Consider the following 21,000-nt stretch of genomic DNA (forward strand, 5'->3'; position numbering starts at 1 on the left):
CTTCCTGCTCGGCTGGCGACTAGACTCCCTTCCTGGTTGTACAGAGGGCTGACGGTGATCTGTAAGTTTTTTCCCCTTTAAATAAATAATACCCTATTAATCATAATTCCAAACTGCTGTGGCATTGTTTGTGACTTACGACTACAAGCAATGGCTCCACTTTTCAGGGCCAGTGTTCTCCATTGGTTACTTTTCTGATGTCTGTGACAAACACCTGTGAGTATAGTGCTGGAGTCAAGGAAGAAAAGGAACACAGGCATGAATGTGAAGTCACTCATCACACTGCATACACAGGCAAAAAGCAATGAGAGATGAATGCTCACTTTCTCCTCTTCATTCAGTCTAGGATGCCAGCCTGTGGGATGATGTCCCCCACATTAAATGAAGGCCTTTCGTGCTCATTTTGGTCATTCTGGCAACACTCAAAGGTGTATTTCATGGCAATTCTAAATCCATTGATGTTGCCATGGAGACTAACCTTAGCAGTCCTCTTTCACAGTGTAGCCTTTGATTGTGTGTACATTATAAGGGCATGTTGGGCATACACATGGTTTTGTGGACATACAGGTACCAAACAGAACAAAAACCATGTCCCTTCTTTCTACAACTTAGTCTCATAAGATCTTTCTTTACTTGTGTTATGGGAACCCATAGTTAGTCTGACAGTCATGATGTCTCCCCAGCACCACCAATGCACTGAATTATGGTGCACATGTGGATATATCTAGCCATTAATTTTAGTCAATTCATCATTAAATGCCAACTGTATGATCAAGGATGTCATATGACATATTTATAAGCTGACTCTCTTCACCTATTAAATATTAGCTTATATCTATGATTACCCAGCCTTAACAAAGAGTCTAATCATAAAAAGGAAGCATTTGATCAAATTCCATATAGAGAGATTCATGTTTAGCACAAATATCCTCATAAATCTCATAGAAAATATAGGTTCCTAAGATTAAGTTTTGAAACAAATGTATATGAATGCTATTTCAAATCACATTCATCTTCTGACACTACTTTAGTGGAAACAGACTACAGGGACTACTCAGCAAATGGTGCTACAGAAGCACATCAGGCTGAAGATTCACTCCATAAGCACCAAGCATCCCCTAGGGCCAAGAGGCTTTCCTTCAAATTTCCATGAGAGGATAGCAAAGCAGATACAATCTGCATTCTGCTTACTTCCTGCCAGACTGTCAGTTCTACCAAGTCACAGAGTCAAACAGCAACCAGAAACCACTTGAGAGTTCAAAGAAACATTTCTATTGAGTGATGGCTGTTTTAATTAAAACTTCTTTTAACATTAAAACAACAATTTGCATGAGTAAAAACTTACATAATTTCAATTACAGTTTTTAATATACTATTCAATAAATACCCTGTAATCAACAATGATTACTTGGTATTACCGGAGTAAAACACATTGCCTAAAGTGGCTGTGTCTACTCAAAAGCAAATTAGCAAATGAAAGCCATAACTCAAAGGAGATGAGGGATGAAACTGTCCCAGGCAGCACTATGAGAAATGGTCTACATCAAATTCCCATTGGCCAAACTGTCTATTCTAAGTCACCGCAAGCAGAGATGCAGACGGGAAAACCCTTCTGAAATGAACAAAGTGCAGATGGTTCTAGCAGTGTATTCTTGTGGAGAATCACACAAATCTTTGTAAACCATCAAATTCTACATGGAAAGTTGAGATGCCAAGCACTCCTACCGGTGCACATGATGTAAGTCAAGGAGCATGTAAACCATTTCATCTACTGCTGCTTTTGTATTTAATGAAGGGCTATATTAAATATTTCTTTCACTTGACAATACAAAGATATGTTTATTTATAGTCATTTTAGTATATATTTAAATATTATGCTTCTACAGGGTGGTCTTATTACTCTAATTGTTGTTTTATTTATTGTGCTTAAGAGAGAAAGATTTTCCTTTAATATGTCAAATAATAGTGGATGGATAAAAAAAAAAAAACATTACTTCTCTTCCAGAGTTAAAGATTGATTTTCCACGTGGGACTGTTAGACATGAGTAGATTCTTCCCAAGCCAATACATACACATAGCTTTTTGTCGGAAATATGATGGCTGGTTCACCAAAAATCTTTGCCTTCTAGTTGAAGGGGCTGTTTAGTTGAAAATTTCTAGTTGTTGAGATTCTCATCTGTGCCTAGACATTATAAAGCAAGAGTGTCCCTTCAGGAATTGTTTTTAAGTTTTCAGAATAAGATATGTGTTAATAAAATAATAAAATGAAAAGGGCACTACTTGTGTCAAGTGAAAAGTAAGTTGGTAAATATGGCATTGCCATCATGGAAGTTTTTATTTAAAAATTATGCATACCCACTGGGAAAACAAGAATTATATTAGGTGGTTAACAACAGGAAAAAGGTGGGACTATGGATGTTGATAGGGTATCTTTAAAGAAAGCTTGAAGGCCTACAGGAAACTTCATCAGAGGGCCCTCAGAAGTCCCATGTGCCGCCCACCCTTGTATGTGCATTGCCGGCCCACCAGAGCAAGGTGTTTGTTACCACCCAAAATGCTTAGATAACACTATTCCTTGTGAGGAATTTAAAGATACTGACATTATCCTACTAAGAATACATTAGTCCCATCCTTACTTCTGCTCTTTCTATTAATTTCATTATTATTTCTGAAATTAGCTCATTACACAAGAGAAAATTTCACAACCCACAAAACATCATCACACACATAGGAAAATGCCTTTGCAACAAATTCACCATCTGCTACAGACACCTAGTATTCCACTCCATTGGTGAGCTATGCTTGGCACAGGCTCCAGTTTCCTGCTCAATTAACTCACTTGGGAAGCTTTCTCATCCTCACAACCAAAATTCAAATATTACCCAGTGATTCAGAATTAAATTTCTCAAACAGTACATTGCGTGTATCAGTTTTATTCTTCATTATTTTTTACTTAGTCTAAAAAAAAAAGAAAGAAAAATGTAATATTAACATACTCAGCTGCTTGTTTGACACGTTTCAAATCTTTCTTCAGGTTTTTGTTTTCACTCTCTAATAACATCACCTGGCTGTAGACATCTGGAACATTCCCGAGGGCTCTGAGGTCAGTTTCTCCCTTCTGTATTAACTCATACCTAGGACAAATCAAACAACAGAGTTTATCTGTTTCTGACTTTAAAAAATGACTATGTATAATTCAAAATCTCGGCCCTGGGAAATTTGATAGAAATTAGTTGCTATATTCTAAGTTAAAACAATGTTAATATATTGTTAAGATGAAATGTCAGTTAATCTAGCCTTTTAAAATACAATGGGTCATCTATGTTCCACATATCTAGTTACTAGGAAGAATGGCAAAACTCTCTCAGTCCTTACAAGCAAGGAATCTGTACTCTAGCAAAGATGGTAATATGTTCTGGGAAGCAGAGGGAATGGAGGAGACAGACTGGTACGCATTTGTACTGTTTTGTATACAGTAGCCATGACCAACAAGCGTGAGTAAGAGAGACTCGAGGCTTGAAGGACAGGAGGAATGATGCCATGTGGGTTCCCCGAAGAGGAACACTTGAGGCTGACAGCAGGCAAATACAAAGGCCCAGAGATAGAGACATTTTCAGCATGGACAAGAAACAAAGGCAGTATTCCTAGAACAGCAGGAACTGAAGCCAGCAAAGTAAGCAAAGGAGATGTTGAGAAAAGTCAGAACCAAAACAAGGAGCCATCATAAAAGGAAATATTTCACTCTGGATCAGGATGGGACCATAGGAACGTTTGGGGAGGAAGAAAACAGTGATCAGATTTAGGTTTCAAAAGGGCAAATCTATTCCAAGAAATGGATTCTATTCTAAAGGAACACGTGGCACAACCTCCAAGAGAGAATGGTAAGCAAACAAAGTGAAATAAGCACAGGTTATAAGAGGGAACCTTCTGGACATGCTGCAAAGGCAGCGCTAACAGCAATCACTGGGGAATCATCTGTCAGGTATTAGCAAAGACGCAGGGCAGTGATGGCATCCAGGTTTGGTGCTCAGTAATAGACAGCCATTTACATAGTGGAAATAAAGACAGTAGGAACTGGAGAGATGACCAAATGTAGTGTGCCTAGCAGACATTCGTGTAAAGATAAATGATGGATATACATAGTTCAGGGAACAGGCAAAGCAGGCGACTTAAACTTGCATTTCATCAGTATATAAATGACGTTTAACAATCATGACACTAGAACAGACTAGGTCAGGTAGTGATGTCACATAAACAGTAAAAGATGCCTGGGACTGATTCATAAAATACTCCATTGCTTCAAGGATGGAATGAGCTGGAAGAGGCAAATGCTATCATAAGAATCTAAGGACAGAACAGTAATGGCAGCTATGAGAGTCATGGTCAAGGGGTCAAGTGAAGAAAAAGTTCCAAGACAGAAGAAATGAATGCTAATGGAAAAAATGAATGCTCACCAAAGTTTGGACCAGTCACTGGAAGTGGCAACATGAAAGTCACTGTAAAATGTTTCAGCAGTTTAATGGATGAAAGTCAATCCAGAGTGGGTATGAATAGTAAATAAGAAAGGAACAGCCACTTTTGCTAGGAAAACCTCCCAGTGAGGGAGAGAATGGAAAATGAAGATGATCTTCAACAGGAAGCAGAGCCAGGGAGCTCTCCCCAGGGACTATGTCAGATATGACTGCACACCTGTGTGCTTCCGGCCACAGTCCGACAGGGAAGAGCCGAGACAGGAGAAGACAAATGGGAACACAGTGACCCTGAGCCAGCAGGATCTGGATCCTGGCAGGAAGAGGGAGTGGGCTCCAGAGGACGGCCTGTGTGCTTCAGTGTGCTGGCTGGAGAGACAGAAGGCCTGATGAAGGACCAGCAGGTGGGAAAGAGGGGGATGGGAGGTGTGGAGCTCCTATTTTCTCAGAAGATAAAACGGCAGTGACTGAGGAAGACACAACCTATGCCTAGTTGAAGAAGTTAGTGCTGACCTTGTAATTGCAAAACGGAGAACAGACACAAATCTGAGCTTGAAATCTAGACACAAGGTAAGCTCACCCAGTCACAAACCAGGAGGTGAAGTTAAGAGAGTGGGGTTTAAGATCAGTCTGGCCTCGCTGACTTTGCCACTTACTGGCTGTGACTTGGTGACATTTACTCAGGCAGATTTCTCATCCTCTCTAAGCCCATTTCCTCATCCATGAAATGAAAAGATGTTAGTGGCTACCTGCCACATACAGTGTGGGAGAAATGAATGCTGAATAAGAACAGACTGCTAATAAAAATGATACAAAGTGAATCCTCAAACAATTACTCTAAGACATCACCATTTTAACTATTTTATGCCATTTACAATTAAATAGTATATTTATTATTTATACTAATTTTTAAGCTAAATATTCCCCTAGAAGGCTGACTTCTGCAAATCTTAGTACATAATCCTACCCACATATATTTAATTGCTCAAATTTGGCATACTGTGAATTGTAAGAGTGATCACAGTAAATGTATGGCATTTCTGTGTTTAATTTAATGGTGACAGGGAGATATTGCTTCCATGACACATGACCAGAAGCCAACTTCTCATCAATGGAAGAAGCATCAGTAGGTTTAAATGGTGAAGGAAAAACTATCTGCATGGGGTTCAGTGAGAGTCGGTATGTAGTCACACTGTACACAGTTTCTACACATGCTGAAAAATGTGAGAACTGTTTCAAAGTTAATCTTAATTCTGAGCTTGGACTTTGAATAAAGCTAGTCTGATGAAATAAGTTGTAACTATATAGACCATAACTAAGTCATTACAGTACACCAAACTGTATTGGCCAAAAGCTGCAGTATTTATTTTTGTTCATAAATTAAAGGAATACACACTAATTTATAATCTCCTTAACTGGGAACAAATTAAGTTAATAATTAAATGCTTTAAATAATTTCATATCTTATTACCCTTGACAGGATTTTAGCACAACCCTATCCTCAGGGAAATGGGAAGAACAGAGGCAAACTGAGGTGTACCCAGATTGAAAAGGAGGTAGGAAGGAAAGAGAGAAGGCTGTGCTTCGAGCTAGCCATGGTGAACAAGTGACTGAGTCCGTGAGACAGACACAGTGTGCGGGACAGGACATGTTTGCAGAGACGGAAGTTCAGGGATCACAAAGGTACACTGCTGTTTTCTCACTTTACCCTCGTTAGTTTCACAGCGTCAATTAACTTTACCCGTGAGTACATCTTTTTTTTTTTTCTTTTTGCAGATAATCAAATGGCAAGAATCATTACGAGCTGATACATCTCATGTTCCCAGAACATTCTTTCATTACCCACAAGAGAAGCAAATTTACCAACACAGCATTACAGAGTTACTACTGGTGTTTGTTCATACACTACTTCTTTTCACTGTGAGATCACAATGGACTTCAGCAGGGACTTAAAACACAGAAATTCTGGAACACACTACTAAAAATTAAAGGACAAACACACTTAAGTTTCATTCATTCTAAACACTTTGAATATTTTTCCACATTTATTCTAAATAAAGGTTCTCACCACTGAAAAAAGTTATTGAGTATAGTAAGAAATGCAGTTGCTAAAAGATTTTTCACATGGTCATACATGTAAAGTCTGTCTCCAGAGTGAATTCTCTTTTCCCCCAGAGTGAATTCTTTAGAACATCATGGCAACAGAAACTCCTGAAGACTTAGAACAATACTTAAATGTATATATTCATTACAATTCTTTCCAGGATAGATCTGTGCATGAGGGTTACAGAAACTGGATGTGCTAAAAACTTTCCCACAATACAGACACTGTGTGAGATCTTTATGCTTGTTAAAATGACAAGAACAAAGAAATAGTTTATATACCATGTTTATATACAAAAGGTTTCTATCCAGTGGAATGGTTATACTCTTATACTAAGTGAATCTAGTAAAGGCTTTCTGACAGTGGTTACACACATTAGGCTACTGACCAGTGTGATGAGTTTCAGACCTGTTACGATCACAAGAGCAGCTGAAGGCTTTTCCACAATTCTTATGGGCATAAGGCTTTACCTTCAAGTCAACTATTTTATTTATGCCTGTTAACATCAATAGAATGAACAGTTTCCACATCTTTTACACACAAAGAGTTTTTCCTCTAGTGTGTTTTTTTTCATGCAAATCAGGAGAAGTTAGAGTGTTGAAAGTTTTCCTGTAATGTATACGTGCAAAAGCCTTCTCTCCAATTCGAACCCTTTCTTGGATGTTCAGATGACTGGAGCGGGTAAATGCTTTTCTACAATGCGTACATGCATAGCACTTCCCTTCAGTATGATCTCTTTCCTGAACCTTCCATGAATAGAAATTGGTGAGGGGTTTTACACAATGCTTACATGAATAAGGCTTCTCTGTAATGTGACTTCATTCATGTATGTTATGACTACTGAGGTCACTGAAGGCTTTTCCAAGATGTTTACATGCTCAAGACATTTCTCCCGTGTGAATCCTTCCATGACTGCTCAGGTGACTGGAACAAGAAAACACCTTTTCACACTGCTTAAATATATATGACTTCAATGTGAACTCTTTTCATGAGTCTTACAAGAAGTGAAATTGGTGAAGGTTTTTTCACAATGCATGAGCATTGTGGCAAAGCCTTCAACAACCTCAGTAGGTGTAACAAACACAAAAGGAGCCACACTACAGGAAGCAGAAGACTCATACATGCAAGCATTGTGAAAAAAACGTTTTCCTGGCATAGTCATCTGAACATCCACAGAATAATTCACACTGGAGAAAAAGCCTTACGTGTGTAAGCATTGTGGAAAATCATTCAACAACCCCAGTAATTATAACAGACTTGGAAGGAGTCACATTGCAGAGAAACCTTTTTCATGTAGGCACCATGAGTACATCTAAAGGGACAAAGCAGCATCAAACAACCAGAGTGGAAGCAGGGTAGTGCTCCACAAGCAAATCTCTACCACACTGGCATACGTCTATAAATACACACACACATATAGCTATATTAAATATATACTATGCATAGACAAATCATAGGAGATAAGTTGAGAGCTGTTGCTGGCAACTCTGGAGAAGTAATAATTTAGAAATTGTAAAACTGCTTTCTATTCTGCCATCCCCAGACACTCTGGTGTGCCTAATTAGTTTTGCTTTTATAAGATATTCATTTTCAGTACCTGTGAGAAATCATGGCTTTATTCCAATGAAATTTTATTCACAAACAAGAAGTAGGCCAGATGTGGCTCCCAGGTCATACATTTGTGACACTGGATTTAAAAGATATTCTGCATTTTTGTTTGAAGACTCGAAGAATGTAACTGAAATATTCCTGCCCAGATTATGCTGGTACCTTTTTTTTTTTCTTTTTTAGAACAACCAAACAACAAGCCAGTACTTTTGTGCTTCTGCACTTTTGGTTACTTTTGTTGGAGAACATGAATTTGCAGCAATTTCATATGGTTTGGGATTTGCCTTTCTGCATTAAAAAGACATTCAGTCAACATGGTTGGCCGAATCATGAGTAATTGGAGGCTAACAAGAAAAGCTCTATGTCCGGCCAGCATGAGCTGCACAGCAAGCCATGTGTCATACCTTAATTTAAGCAAATGTGTCTACAAGTCTTGAATTAGAACCCTATTGTATGCAGCATACTACAGTTACTGGCCAAATTCAAACTATTCAAGTGAAAATAATTACCCAGATATGGGAATAAGTACAAAGCAGCAGCTACAGACTGGGATAAAAATTGGGTGAACCAAAATATTACTAAATTAATAAATATACATTCATAAGTTTTAGCTTTTGTTTACAATATAATGCTAAATAAGTATGTTTCTTGGGAATTCCTTATATCCTAATAGTATCATAGTTTCCTGAAATTTTGTCTCATGAATCAGGCTGCTACCTTAGACAATATGATTACAATCATCTACTCTTTAAGAATATATTTGGGGCATGGAAAGGTGGTTCAAAGGGTAGGTCTGCCTACCACACACACCTGGTTATCTGAGTTCAATCCCCAGAACCCACCTACACTTATGGGAATGCTGACTCCAACTGACCTCTCTATATGTGTGTCATGGCAACACAAGTACACAAACTAACACATGCACACATACACACATAATAATAACAAAAAAGAGTTTGACTTAATCTAAATAATATTTGGATAATAATTCCCTTAAGAGAGTCATTATACTTTGTAATAGTCTAACATGTTTTTGAAAGACATAAAAAATAATTAAATCATACTAATTTTTTATCTAATTAGCTACATATTAATCACCTACCTGCATTTCTAATTTATTTGGAATTATTTCTTTAGGAAAATTTGTGCAAAATTTCTTTTTAAATTGTGCACAGTTTCCAGGTTTAAAAGCAGCATTCTCCTTTATTTCCAAACACTCCATCTTTTAGTCTGCTGTGAACTGTACATGTACAGACAAAATAATGAAGTTTGAAAAGAAATTAGGGTGAAGTAGGGGAGTTGGGAGTAGAGAGGTGTGTCAATACAATGCCAATATTATTTTCAAAATTAAAAATAAATGAAATTGTTTAGTTCTAGGTGTATATTATAAGTGGACCAAGAAAGCGAAAAGTAAACCTGACATCACAGACAAATTTTTAAAAATTAGAATTCAGTTACCAAACTCCATAAACACCTTTTGTATAGAAGTCCACTCTTTATAATATGCAATATCTAGTAAAAAAATAACACTCGCTTCAAATCTATCGTTTACTATTTTTAAAAAATATTAGGAATCCAAAGATGATTATTGTTATAGCAAAAGAAAATATAGCATGCCTGCTGGTTTTCACAGTCAATAAGACATTATAAATTTTTTTCTAACAAGAAAATCATATTAAGGTAATATTTGAAAATACAATTCAATTTAGTTCTAAATCAAATAATATTATTAGAAAAATCAATCAGCTGTATAAATAGAGAAAAATAATCTTTATTATAAATAAAAGGTAAGTAGTGTTAGGAATTATGTAAAGAAACAAAATGATACCATTATAAATTAAGCAAAACTAAGAGAAAACTATTTCCAAAATAGCTTTTTGCTGTATAACTCCAGAAGACATTTCATTCCCTTGATCACTTGAAAGGAAGCTAAGTTTGAGTATTGAAAAGGCTGTGGAAGAAAGCTTTACCGGGAAAGCTCCCCTGACTGTGATGGTTTCCGCAGAGACGGGAACGATTTATCCCACACATGGAAGTTCACTCTGCTGCTGTAAACTGCCAGAAGGGTGACCTCTGAATCCTTTGTGGTTTCGGTAGTTGGTATGGGAAGATCCCTCTTAATGATGGACAGGACCCTGACTTGGGTGGGGAACCCTGCACAGTATCCAGTGGAGAAAGTGAGCTGATCATGACCAGGCATCCAATGGCCTCTGCTTTCTACTACTGACACAGTGTGACCCCACCATAATGACTGTAAATAACATCACTTAACTTGAACTGGCCCACAAATAAACATTTTCTTCCCTAAGTTGCCTTTGTTTTTTATCATAGCAACAATAACAGAAACCAAAGTGCTTTTGGCTGCAAAGTCCTTTAAGAAAGCTAAACTTCCACCTGTAAATCTGCTGACATCCCTGAAGAACTACCTCTCCACATAGGGACTTACCATTCAGCCTGAAAGCATTCCAGAGTTCTGGTCATTTCCATTTTGATCAGGAAATTACAGACAAAGTCTTCTATGGCTTCGTGTACTACATGCCTTGAAGGAAGAACTGTTTTCTGCTCCTGAAATTTAAATCCACAATTATTCATTATGCAAATGTCCAGGTTTTTATTAAGGGAACAGGTAGCTGTTCACTTACTCATTTTGTAGTAACTTTTTCCTTAAATATTGTGTATTGTCCTAAAAACTAGGAATAAATCATTAGTGACATAAACATTTCTATTCCCAATGCAATAGTTTAGTAGGTAGAAACATGATATGGATAACCATCTGTGTGTGCGTATTTCACACACTCTGACAAACAGTAAGTATCTAGGAATGTAAGGGCAGACTCTCAAATACAGGAAAATGCCAGTCTGTGGTTAGTGTGTGTGAAGAGTAGTGTACTGTGCAAGAACTGTCACAGAGGAAGACTTCACTGAAAGAGTGAGATCTCGGCCATAATCACAAAGATGTCAGCCCAAATACTGAAATGACGAAAGATCAAAAGCCTTACTCCAAGTTCTCAGAGGATCAAAATCAAAATCTCAAAACAAAATTCTGTCAAAAAAGTTCTTTTTTATGTTTAAAACACATTTGAGGGACTAGTTTGGTCCTATGCTTTCTCCCTGTCTGGCTAGTGTTGGTGATCTCCCATTAGCTCAGGTAAACTGTTTCAGTGGGTGAACCCATCATGGTCTTGACCCCCTTGCTTATATTCGCTTTCCTTCCACTGAACTCTGAGAGCTCAGTCCAGGGCTCTGGTGCAGGTCTGTTGGTAGATGAAGGTTCTATGGTGATATTTTGCATGACTGTGGCAGACTGAGGGGCCACTGACAGTGGTACCAGTTTTTATCCCTACCGCATATACTGGCTTTTGGGGGAACCTATTCTCTTTGGATGGATAACTTGCTCAGCCTAGATATATAGCAGGGAGGGCCTTCGACATTCCACAAAGCAATGTGTCTTGCTCTCTCTGAGGACTGGATGGGGGTTGGATGGGAGGGTATGTGGAGGGAATGGGAGGAGAGGAGGGGGTGGGAACTTGGACTAGTATGTATACAGTTTGTTTTCAAAAAATAAATAAATAAATATAAAAAGGCATTTGATTGACTTGTTTCATTCCTAAAAAGAGACTTATTTATGAAAAATAAAATGTAAAACATTTCAGAGTTCATTTCATTCAACAAAGTAGGAAATATTGTATATTTCCTAAGTATGAAATTGTAGATATAATAATATCAGTTGTGTGGGTATTCATTATGAACAGACAATGCATATTTATTAGAAAAAGGATCAGTACAAAAGGCACAGATGTATCTCACTAGGAGGAGTGAAGTCACTGGAATTCCAAATTCTAAATTCCTATAGTCCTTAAGACATCTGTAAAAGACAAGTTGAGTCACCAACACATCATGTGATCAACTACAGAGCTGAGACCACAAAAACCCTCCAAAAGACATCCTTCCATTTACTGAGGAGGTTCTGGAGTTCTGTGTACACACACAATGCTCACATTCAAAATACCAATGTTCTAAGACATTTTAACAGAGTTCTATTTTTCAAAAACTCATAAACAAATTAGCCTTCTAAAGAAATTTACACAGTTTATACCTCCAAGAGTGAAAATTGGGTAAAAAATGAGATACATTGGAGAGTGAATTGTAAAGTATCATTATAGTTAAAATTCTGAAAAGATTAGTACAAACTTCAGGATACAGAAAGGTTTATTAGAAAAGTAGACTGTATTCCACATATGGAAGGCCTAGTTCATTCCCATGGAGGCCACACAGCTGTTGGCCTAGAGTTCATGATTCTCCACGAGCTTGGTTCGGCTGTCTCTGTACGTCTCCATCATACTCTAAACCTCCCTTGTTCATATATCCCTCCTCCCTCTATTCGATTGGTTTGCCAAAGCTTGGCTTGGTGCTTGGTTGTGGATTTCTGTGTCTGGTTTCATCAGTGACTGGATGAGGGCTCTATGATGACAGGGTAGTCACCAATCTGATTACAGGGAAAGGCTAGTTTGGGAGGCACCCTCTCCTCTGTTGCTAGAGTCTTAACTGGGGTCATTATTATGAATTCTTGGGAATTTCCCTAGCACCAAGTTTGTCGCTAACCTCATAGTGGCTCTATCAAGACATTTCTTTCATTGCTCTCCTACTCCTTTTTGTCTCCTCCTCCTTTTGTCCGTCTGTTCCCTCATGTTCTCATCCCCCATTCCCGTCCTCTCCCATCCTTCGTGTGTGGAGACAGTTGTAAAGCTTGGACTTCCTGTGAGGCACCTGATAGTAGGACATGGATCTATCCCTTGAGCAAGAGCTAGCTTATTGGAGCCCATTCCCTATGATGGGATGCCATGCTCAGCCTTAATACAAGAGGAAGGGGCTTGGCCCTGCCCAAACTTAATGTGACAGACTTTGTTGACTCCCCATGGGAGTCCCTACCCAATGGAAGGAGTGGATGAGGGGCTGGCTGTGAGGGTGGGGTGAGGGGGATTGGAGGAAGAGTGGGAGGGAGAAGTGCAGTGTGGATAGAATGTAAAATTAAATTTAAAAAATAAATCAAAATTTTAAAAAAAAAAGTAGATTGTGGGCAACTGTAAACACTTAGTCCTCCAGAGCATCTACATATGTGTAAACATTAACTGTATTCTGAGACCTTATGTCACTATAATTATCTGCTCTCTCTCCTTCAGGGCAGAAGTCCTCAGAGAGTACATTCACATTCTTCTTTTGTATGACTTTTCTCTCTTTTCTCTTTTTCTAAAATTCATTGTGTAGCAAGATCAATAACCCATACTCCATTTTTGCATTTCCTAAGCAATGTTTCCCTGCTGTGGTGGACAGTGGAAATCCATTCAGCATGCTCACACATCAAACCACAAACCCAGCAGAAACACAAATAAGGATGGACAGCAACACCACGGTGTAAGTATCTTCCTGTGGTGCTATCCACGTGATTATTTTCAAACCAAGCAGTGACGTGGCTGACTTCTTCAGGAAGGTACACCTAGCATTTCGTGATCAGGAAGGAAGGCCAATGCAAAGAAATGACCCATTTTTAAATGACAGTTTTCTTGATCCATCTCATGTAGCCATTCAACCTCCCTAATATTGCTGGAAACATGCTGGGATGACCAGGAAAAGCCGAACACTGATGACCTTCTAAAGTTCGCGCTAATTTTAAATCTATCTTTAGATTTGGAGATTCATTTTGAATCCATTTTATTCTGCAAAGTCCACCAATCTACAAATTATAATTTGTAAAATGCTTCACTTTCTCCAGTTACATAGAAATTAGCACACGTGGTCTAGAATTTCAGAGTCCAGCAGGAGCATGTAGTTGACTTAAAAAGAACAATAGATAAAACTTGGCAGATAGTGACAGTTCTTAAAGCCCCATCTGCTAACCAGGGTAAAGCATGCACAAGTTCCTCCTCAGTTTGCAGTAAGGCAGTGTCCATGATCCTCAGCTGTCAAGTCCTCTATGGGAACAGTTAGTTCACCAGGTGTGTGCCTTGTGATGTTGGCGCAGTTTCCACTCCTGCAAGCAGCTTATATTCAGAAGGCTGCTAACCCTGCCAGACTTGCAGTTTCTGCTGGGGTGAACTTTTTGAAGAAAGCATGGAGTAACGAATGAAAGGATAGAAATTAGTACACAATTAATTCACTGAGCAACTGTGTTGGCTAGTTGCTATGTCAACCTGACACAAGCTAGGGTCATCTGGGAAGAAAGAGCACCAACTGAGAAAAACTCCCTACCAGAGTGGCCAATGGATAAGCCTGTAGGGAATTTTCTTGATTTTTGCAAATGAGCTCAACCCAAAGCAGCCATTACCACCCCTGGATAGGTGGTCCTAGTTCATTTAAGAAAGCAGGTTGAGCAAGCACAGGGGCAAGCCAGTAAGCAGCACAGTTAGCTGCACTCCTCCATGGCCTCTTCAGATCCTGCCTCCAGATTCCTGTCTTGTGTCGCTGTTTTGACTTTCCCGGATGATGGACTACAGGCTAGTAAGTAAAATAAGCCTCATCAACCTTAAGTTTCTTTTGCTCATCAAGCTTGATCACAGCAGTAGAAACCCTAAATAAAACAGAAATTGGCTCTTGGAACAGGGAGTGGCTGCGAGAAGACAGAAATTGCGGCATTTAGATGTTGGACTAGAAAAATCATTACTCAGGAGCTCGCTGTGGGTAGTGCCGCCCCAGGCTAGTGTTTCAAATGACAGCAAGCAGCATTCATGCCTCCACGGCCTCTGCATCAGCTCCTGTCTTTAGGTTCTTGCCTTGATTTCCCTCAGTGATGGCCTGTGATGTAGAACTGTAAGCTAAAATAAATATTCTTCTCAATTTGCTTTTTGCCAGAGTTTTATCACAGCAAGAGAAACAGTAAGACAGCCAATATCCTTTTAAAAACTAGAAATTCATTAATTCCACGCTCAGAATTTAGCTCTCCATCCCTCTTATGCAGTCTTTTTCCCTACAGAAATTGTGGTTTTAGGGATTTGAGCTTTCAAGACTTCACCAGTCAGGACAGTGTCCTTCTGAACTGGGATTAGCACTGGATTAAAGCGTATCTGAACACAATCCGATATCAAAGTAAGACTCTCATCAGCAATTACAGAGGTGCTGAGGCAAGAGAAAGATTAGGTCCTCTGAGGGACTATGGAGAGGTCAGAGCTCCCTTTCAACACAACACAGCAAAGGGCAAAGAAATGAAGAGACTGTTGATTCTTTCAAACATCATTGAATGGCACTACAATTTTGTTGCTTTGTGTTTTAGAAATACTACAAGAGGAACAATGTGTGATGTCAGTACTAGAATTTGCAATGGAAGCAAATGAGTCTATCAGTTCCATAGGAGCTTAGAACGTAACCACAGCCATTTGTCATCATGCAGTCCATGATGACTTTCACACCGCACGGCACAGCTGAGCAGTTGCTACCAATACTTAAGGTGTTCAAGACCCACAAGTTTAGTTATCTTCACAGAACACATTTTAGATACCTGTATGAGAAATGTGGATATAATTAAGAAAATAACAAATAAAATTAACCAAAAGAATATAAAACTGCATAGGGAAGTGTGATTATTAATTTTGATCTTCAACTTGGTTAAAATGAGAAGGGTCTGGAGATATCAAAGCACACTTTCGGCTATATTTGTCAGGGTGTTTTCAGAGACAGTAAGCTCATGAGGTCTCGGGCCTGATAAAAGTTTAACTCATTTATGGAATAAAGCCATGACTAGTTGTTGAGAGGAGGGGGAACTCTGCAAGTACCAGGACCTGAACTGAGGCCAGAGGTCATCAGAGGGCACTGGAAACAGTATCTGGAGAGACTTATCTTGGCCTGGTCCCTTGCAACTATGGCTCCACTCTGCTTCCTCCCCACCATAAAGTGAGCTTCTTCACCATGCCTTCCCTTCCATGTTAGGCTGACACCTCTACAATTCTAAGCAAAAGGAAGTTTTCCTACTGAAGCGGTTTGCTCAAGCGGTTTGTCACAGCTACCGGAAACCTAACACGGTAAATGCATCACTGGTTTTCACCTCATTAACCAGAAATTATTCGCTTATTTTCCGACTATTGGGAAAGAAGACCTACAAAAACTCAGTAGTAGATTTATTCCCTACTTTTTTTCCTCAACTGGAAACGTTACATAAAAAGTATCGAGAACTGCATCCAGGGTAAAAGAATCATCATAGTTCTAAATAGTCCCTTTCAAAAGTCCTGTGCAAAACTGAACAAAGATGTTCAGTCTTCCTAGTTGCTTTGATATTTTTAAGAAATTAAAAATGGAAAGTTGGGACTATGATTTATCCATAGTGCTTGAACTAGCATCTAGGAGCACATTCTTTTTGAAGGGATACCTTGCTCAGCCTAGATAGGGGAAGAGTGCCTTGGTTTTGCCTCCAAAGTGAAGTATCAGACTTTGTTGACTTCCCATGGGAAGTTTTACCCTTTCTCAGGAGTGGATAAGGGAGTGGTGGTGTGGACGGAACAAGAGGAGGGGAGGGAGTGGAAATGGGGATAGCTATGTAAAAGAAAAGAGTGAATTAAAATAGAAAAAAATGGAAAATTGAGGTAAAATTTGAAACCCACAAAAAAAATCTGTCAGGGCTACAGAAATAGTTGAAGGAGTACTCACTACTCTACCAGAAGACCCAAGTTCAATTCCCAGTACCATGTGGGGTGGCTCACAACACCTATAACTCCACCTCCAAAGGACCCATGCTTTCTTCTGGCATCTGCAGATACCTGCCCTCATGTGCACATACCCACACAGACACACACACACACACACACACACACACACACACATAATTAAAAATAAATCAATTTAAAACAAATTGTTATAAATATACAGTTCAAATGATTATGGTAAAAACCAGTAACTTGGACTATCATTCCTAAAACTATTTTTAAACATTATGTAACAATATCTGACCCTCCATAATTAATGTCATTGGAGATGCAGAAATGGGGTCGTGTCATTGTGGTATATATTTACTAGAAAAGAAAGACTGTATAATTGCTAGGTAGGGACTCAATATTATTTCTGAAAATAACCATTCATTATGTAAATGCTTCATTCTTTTTGTTCAATAAATGTGAAATGTTGTTTTTACATAATATGTATGAGAGAATGAATTAGAAAAACAGCAAGAAAAATAGAAAAGCATACTAAAGGGAAGGCATTACCTATAGTTTCTAAAAATGCCCAGGAAGGTGCTACGAAGTGTGTGCATGCATGCTCAACCCTCAGGAGGGCTTACACATTGCTAATTATCCAAAAATAATCTACTCACTTGGACCCAAAAGCCTACTGAAAAAAAAGATAGATTTAGATATAGTTGAAATGCTAGCCTGGAATTGAAGATTCAAAAAGATAAAAAATACAGGCCCACTCACGCCCTAGGCCCTTGGGGACCCTGGGGGTGCCACTGAGATGAACAGGTGTATGGTACGGCAACGGGAGAAAAGTCTTAAGGTTCTTGCACTGTGGAGAGAACCCATGCTGAAGACTGAAGATACAGCAACAGTGAGGATAATATGGCAGCCTACACTGCCACCTGATGCCATGTGACTTCTGGGCCTATGCGGCTACCAAGCATCATGTCTGAGTTTGTGACCCTACTAAAGCCAGGGTCTGTGTTAACTTCCATGGCCTTTGTTAGCACCAAGGGCCATACAGATGCCCAAGGTCTGGACCACCACCTGAGGCCAAGCTGATGTCCAAGGGCCATGCTGCTGCCAGGGACAAACTAATCTGGGTTGCCTGCACTGCCACCTGAGGCCATGGTCCATGCTGGAGCTGAAGCCAAAGGCCATGTGTGGTTATATTGCCCAACTGCAGCCAGGTTCTATGATGATGCCCTTGCTATTTTACTGCCAGGGGCCACAGGACAGCTGGATCTGGTGGCCTGGGCACAGAAGTGGTCCTGCCCCTCGCTGGTCAACTTAGCAAGTTAGTGGCTCCGCTGCTGGGAGAGCCGGCCCTAACTCTCAATGGAGAACTCTCCCACTCTTCACCAGCTGCCACAACTGAAGATGCCACACGCTGAAGAGTTGGCCCTGACCCCTACCTGAGGGGAACGATCCTGGTGGAGGCTGGGACTGATCAACTCAGCTACCGCCCAGGCCCACACCCAGAGCTTTGAGTTGGCCCACCCCAACATGTACCCCATCCCGGACCTCCTAGAGCTTGTGAAGTGAGCAGTCCTGTAGAACCATAGTTACAGGATCATTGCAATGAACATCTGAAAATAAAGCTGTTTGGGTGAAAGAGTGTCCTGTGTGGCACACAGCTTCCAAAGCCACTAAGACAGAAGAGTATATGATGGCAAAGACACAAAAGACAGAAAATTGCTTTTCATTCTTGGGAGGGAGGAGGCTACAATGGTGGAAGGCTGACATGGAAGAGCTGGAAAATGGTGGAACAGGTCACATAATGTGAAATACTCAAAGAATCAATTTTAAAAATGTTAAAATAAAGATAAGAGATAAACTAGAATTTTCACTTTGAAACATTTTTAGAGGGGAAATGAAGGAAGCTCCAGAGAGATTGTTCATATGAGTTATACAAGAGTTATCATATGAAAAATTAAAATCTGAAATATTTACTTATATGTCTTAAAATAATCACAATAAAAGTTTTTTATAGTGTATCCCAGGCGGGCTTCCAACTCATCATTTTTCTGCCTCCATTCAGCATATCCTGCCATTGTATGTCATCACAACTGACTACAATAAAAGTTTTTTGGTGGGGGAGGATGTTCAAATAGGGTCTCACTGTGTAGCCTTGGCTGTTCTGGAACTCTGTAGGCCAGGCTTGTCTCAAACTCAAAGAAATCCACCTGCCTCTGCCTCCCAAGTGTTGGGATTAAAGGTGTGCACAACCAATCTGTCCAACAACAAAGCTTTTACATACTAACATACATATCTTATAAAAATAAATACACTTTCCAACGCAGAATGAAAACTGGGTGGGAAGAGCGGAACTGTCCCATCTCCATTTTACCCAGGGAACTGGTAAGCATGGAAGGGGTCGTAGTCATCAGTCAGACTTCACAAAGGATATGGGAACTACTATGGAAAGTCTTAGAAAAGGAGGGAAAGAAGGAAAAGGAAAGAGAAAAGGAACAGCAAAATTTCAGAAATTTAAGTCTTATTTTATTTTAATCTTTAAAAATCAAAATTCTAATTTATAAAAACTGGAAATCATTATATATATTAACAGTACAAAGAGTAGTAAAATAAAGAATCCAAATCTAAAATTTGCAAAATATTACAACAATATACTTACAAAAAAAGTCACACTTTAGAAAAGGAAACTCAACTTAATTGTAATAAACCGTTCTTTTTATAAAATTATATAATTACTCCAAGGAATACACACAGAGGAATACATATACCCATAGATATACGTATCCCTATCTATTTAAGACTTGGAAAAGACTGTAATATGAGGTATAACTAAATTAGATCAATAACATTATCTATTTTCCATGCTTTCTTAACAAAATTAGTTCACCTTCCAGAAAAGAAAATGTCGTGAAATTTTAACTGTTAAGCATTTCATACTTCCAGGAAAACAAAGACACAAAATGCTTATAAGGTCCACTACATAATCTATAGCTTATCCATTTAACAACAGTTTTGAACAATTTCAGTTTACTTTCTTATATGATTAATCAGTTCTCCGGGAAGGTATCATTTGTTAAAAAGTCATATAAGAGTAGACATTGTCTGGATAATGGTGCTGCAAAGAATAAATAAAGCTTACTTTGTTGATTTTCATAAAACATTTAAAGTGAAAAAGTATAGCAGATTACAGTGTTCTCTTTCATAATTTGTAGTTAAATTACTTTCAAAGCTTCATATAAAATGTATTCCTGTTAAACTGCTAGCTAAAATATTATACAAAATTCTCACCAGAATCTGAACGTCTGTAGCCTGCTCTTGAACTATGTGAATTGCTTTTGCCAGATCTTCTTCACCTTCTGGAATGCTGAAATTGTCATCTGGTATCTAGACAAGGACAGGAAGAATGGGTTGACATATTGAGTGCCTTACAGTGATCCCCACTTATACAATGATACATCCTCAGACATGATGCAGATGCTTGAAGATGGGGTTACTTACCAACCTTGCAGATACTATTTTTCTCATATAAACATACAATGCAGTTTATGTAGACACAATAAGAGACCAGTAATGATGACAATACTAATATAACAATCATAACAGTTATGACATAAGTCACTAAAAACTGGTAATTTATGGAATTTTCAGAAACAATTTTTGGACTAGAGATGACAATAGGTAATTAAAAACCAGAAATAGGGTACAGTATTGGGAAGGTCTCACACAGTCTGTTGCACTGAGGAAGTAGAGTATTCAACTAAATAAAAAGTATCATTTTAATTAATGCTGTTATAGAAAGAAACATAAGGAGACAGCAACATTTTATTTCAGAAGATTTCTTCCTAAACTAAAGCTTCCAAGAAATATACTCTACATAGAACACTATGTGCTTCTAGAGATGAGCTCAATCTGTCTAATTAACGAGCCTCTGCCTGTCAAGGCCTCTGCCAGGCCCACTTACACAGTTGGTTCAGGCTCTGACATCTAAATGTGACTTCATATCCAAGTCTCAGAAGCAATGAATTAAAAGAAAATGTTGAAAGCCGGGCGATGGTGGCACACGCCTTTAATCCCAGCACTTGGGAGGCAGAGGCAGGCGGATCTCTGTGAGTTGGAGACCAGCCTGGTCTACAGAGCTAGTTCCAGGACAGGCTCCAAAGCCACAGAGAAACCCTGTCTCGAAAAAAAT

General features: G+C 38.9%; 1 protein-coding gene across 2 annotated transcripts in view; it reads right to left on the bottom strand.

Moving 5' to 3' along the window:
* The window catches only part of Spag16 (sperm associated antigen 16), a 1,047,686-nt gene that overhangs the window by 1,012,450 nt on the left and 14,236 nt on the right, over nucleotides 1-21,000 (bottom strand). For both annotated transcript variants that reach the window (XM_026786385.1, XM_013351621.2), the window contains exons 3-5: nucleotides 20,100-20,195; nucleotides 10,628-10,746; nucleotides 2,997-3,134 (exon numbers count right to left, since the gene is read on the bottom strand). In XM_026786385.1, the coding sequence (XP_026642186.1) occupies nucleotides 2,997-3,134; nucleotides 10,628-10,746; nucleotides 20,100-20,195 (353 nt within the window). The remainder of the gene's footprint in view (nucleotides 1-2,996; nucleotides 3,135-10,627; nucleotides 10,747-20,099; nucleotides 20,196-21,000) is intronic.

This window comes from Microtus ochrogaster, linkage group LG4 (genome assembly GCF_000317375.1).
Source record: "Microtus ochrogaster isolate Prairie Vole_2 linkage group LG4, MicOch1.0, whole genome shotgun sequence".
In the NCBI taxonomy this organism is placed as follows: Eukaryota; Metazoa; Chordata; class Mammalia; order Rodentia; family Cricetidae; genus Microtus; species Microtus ochrogaster.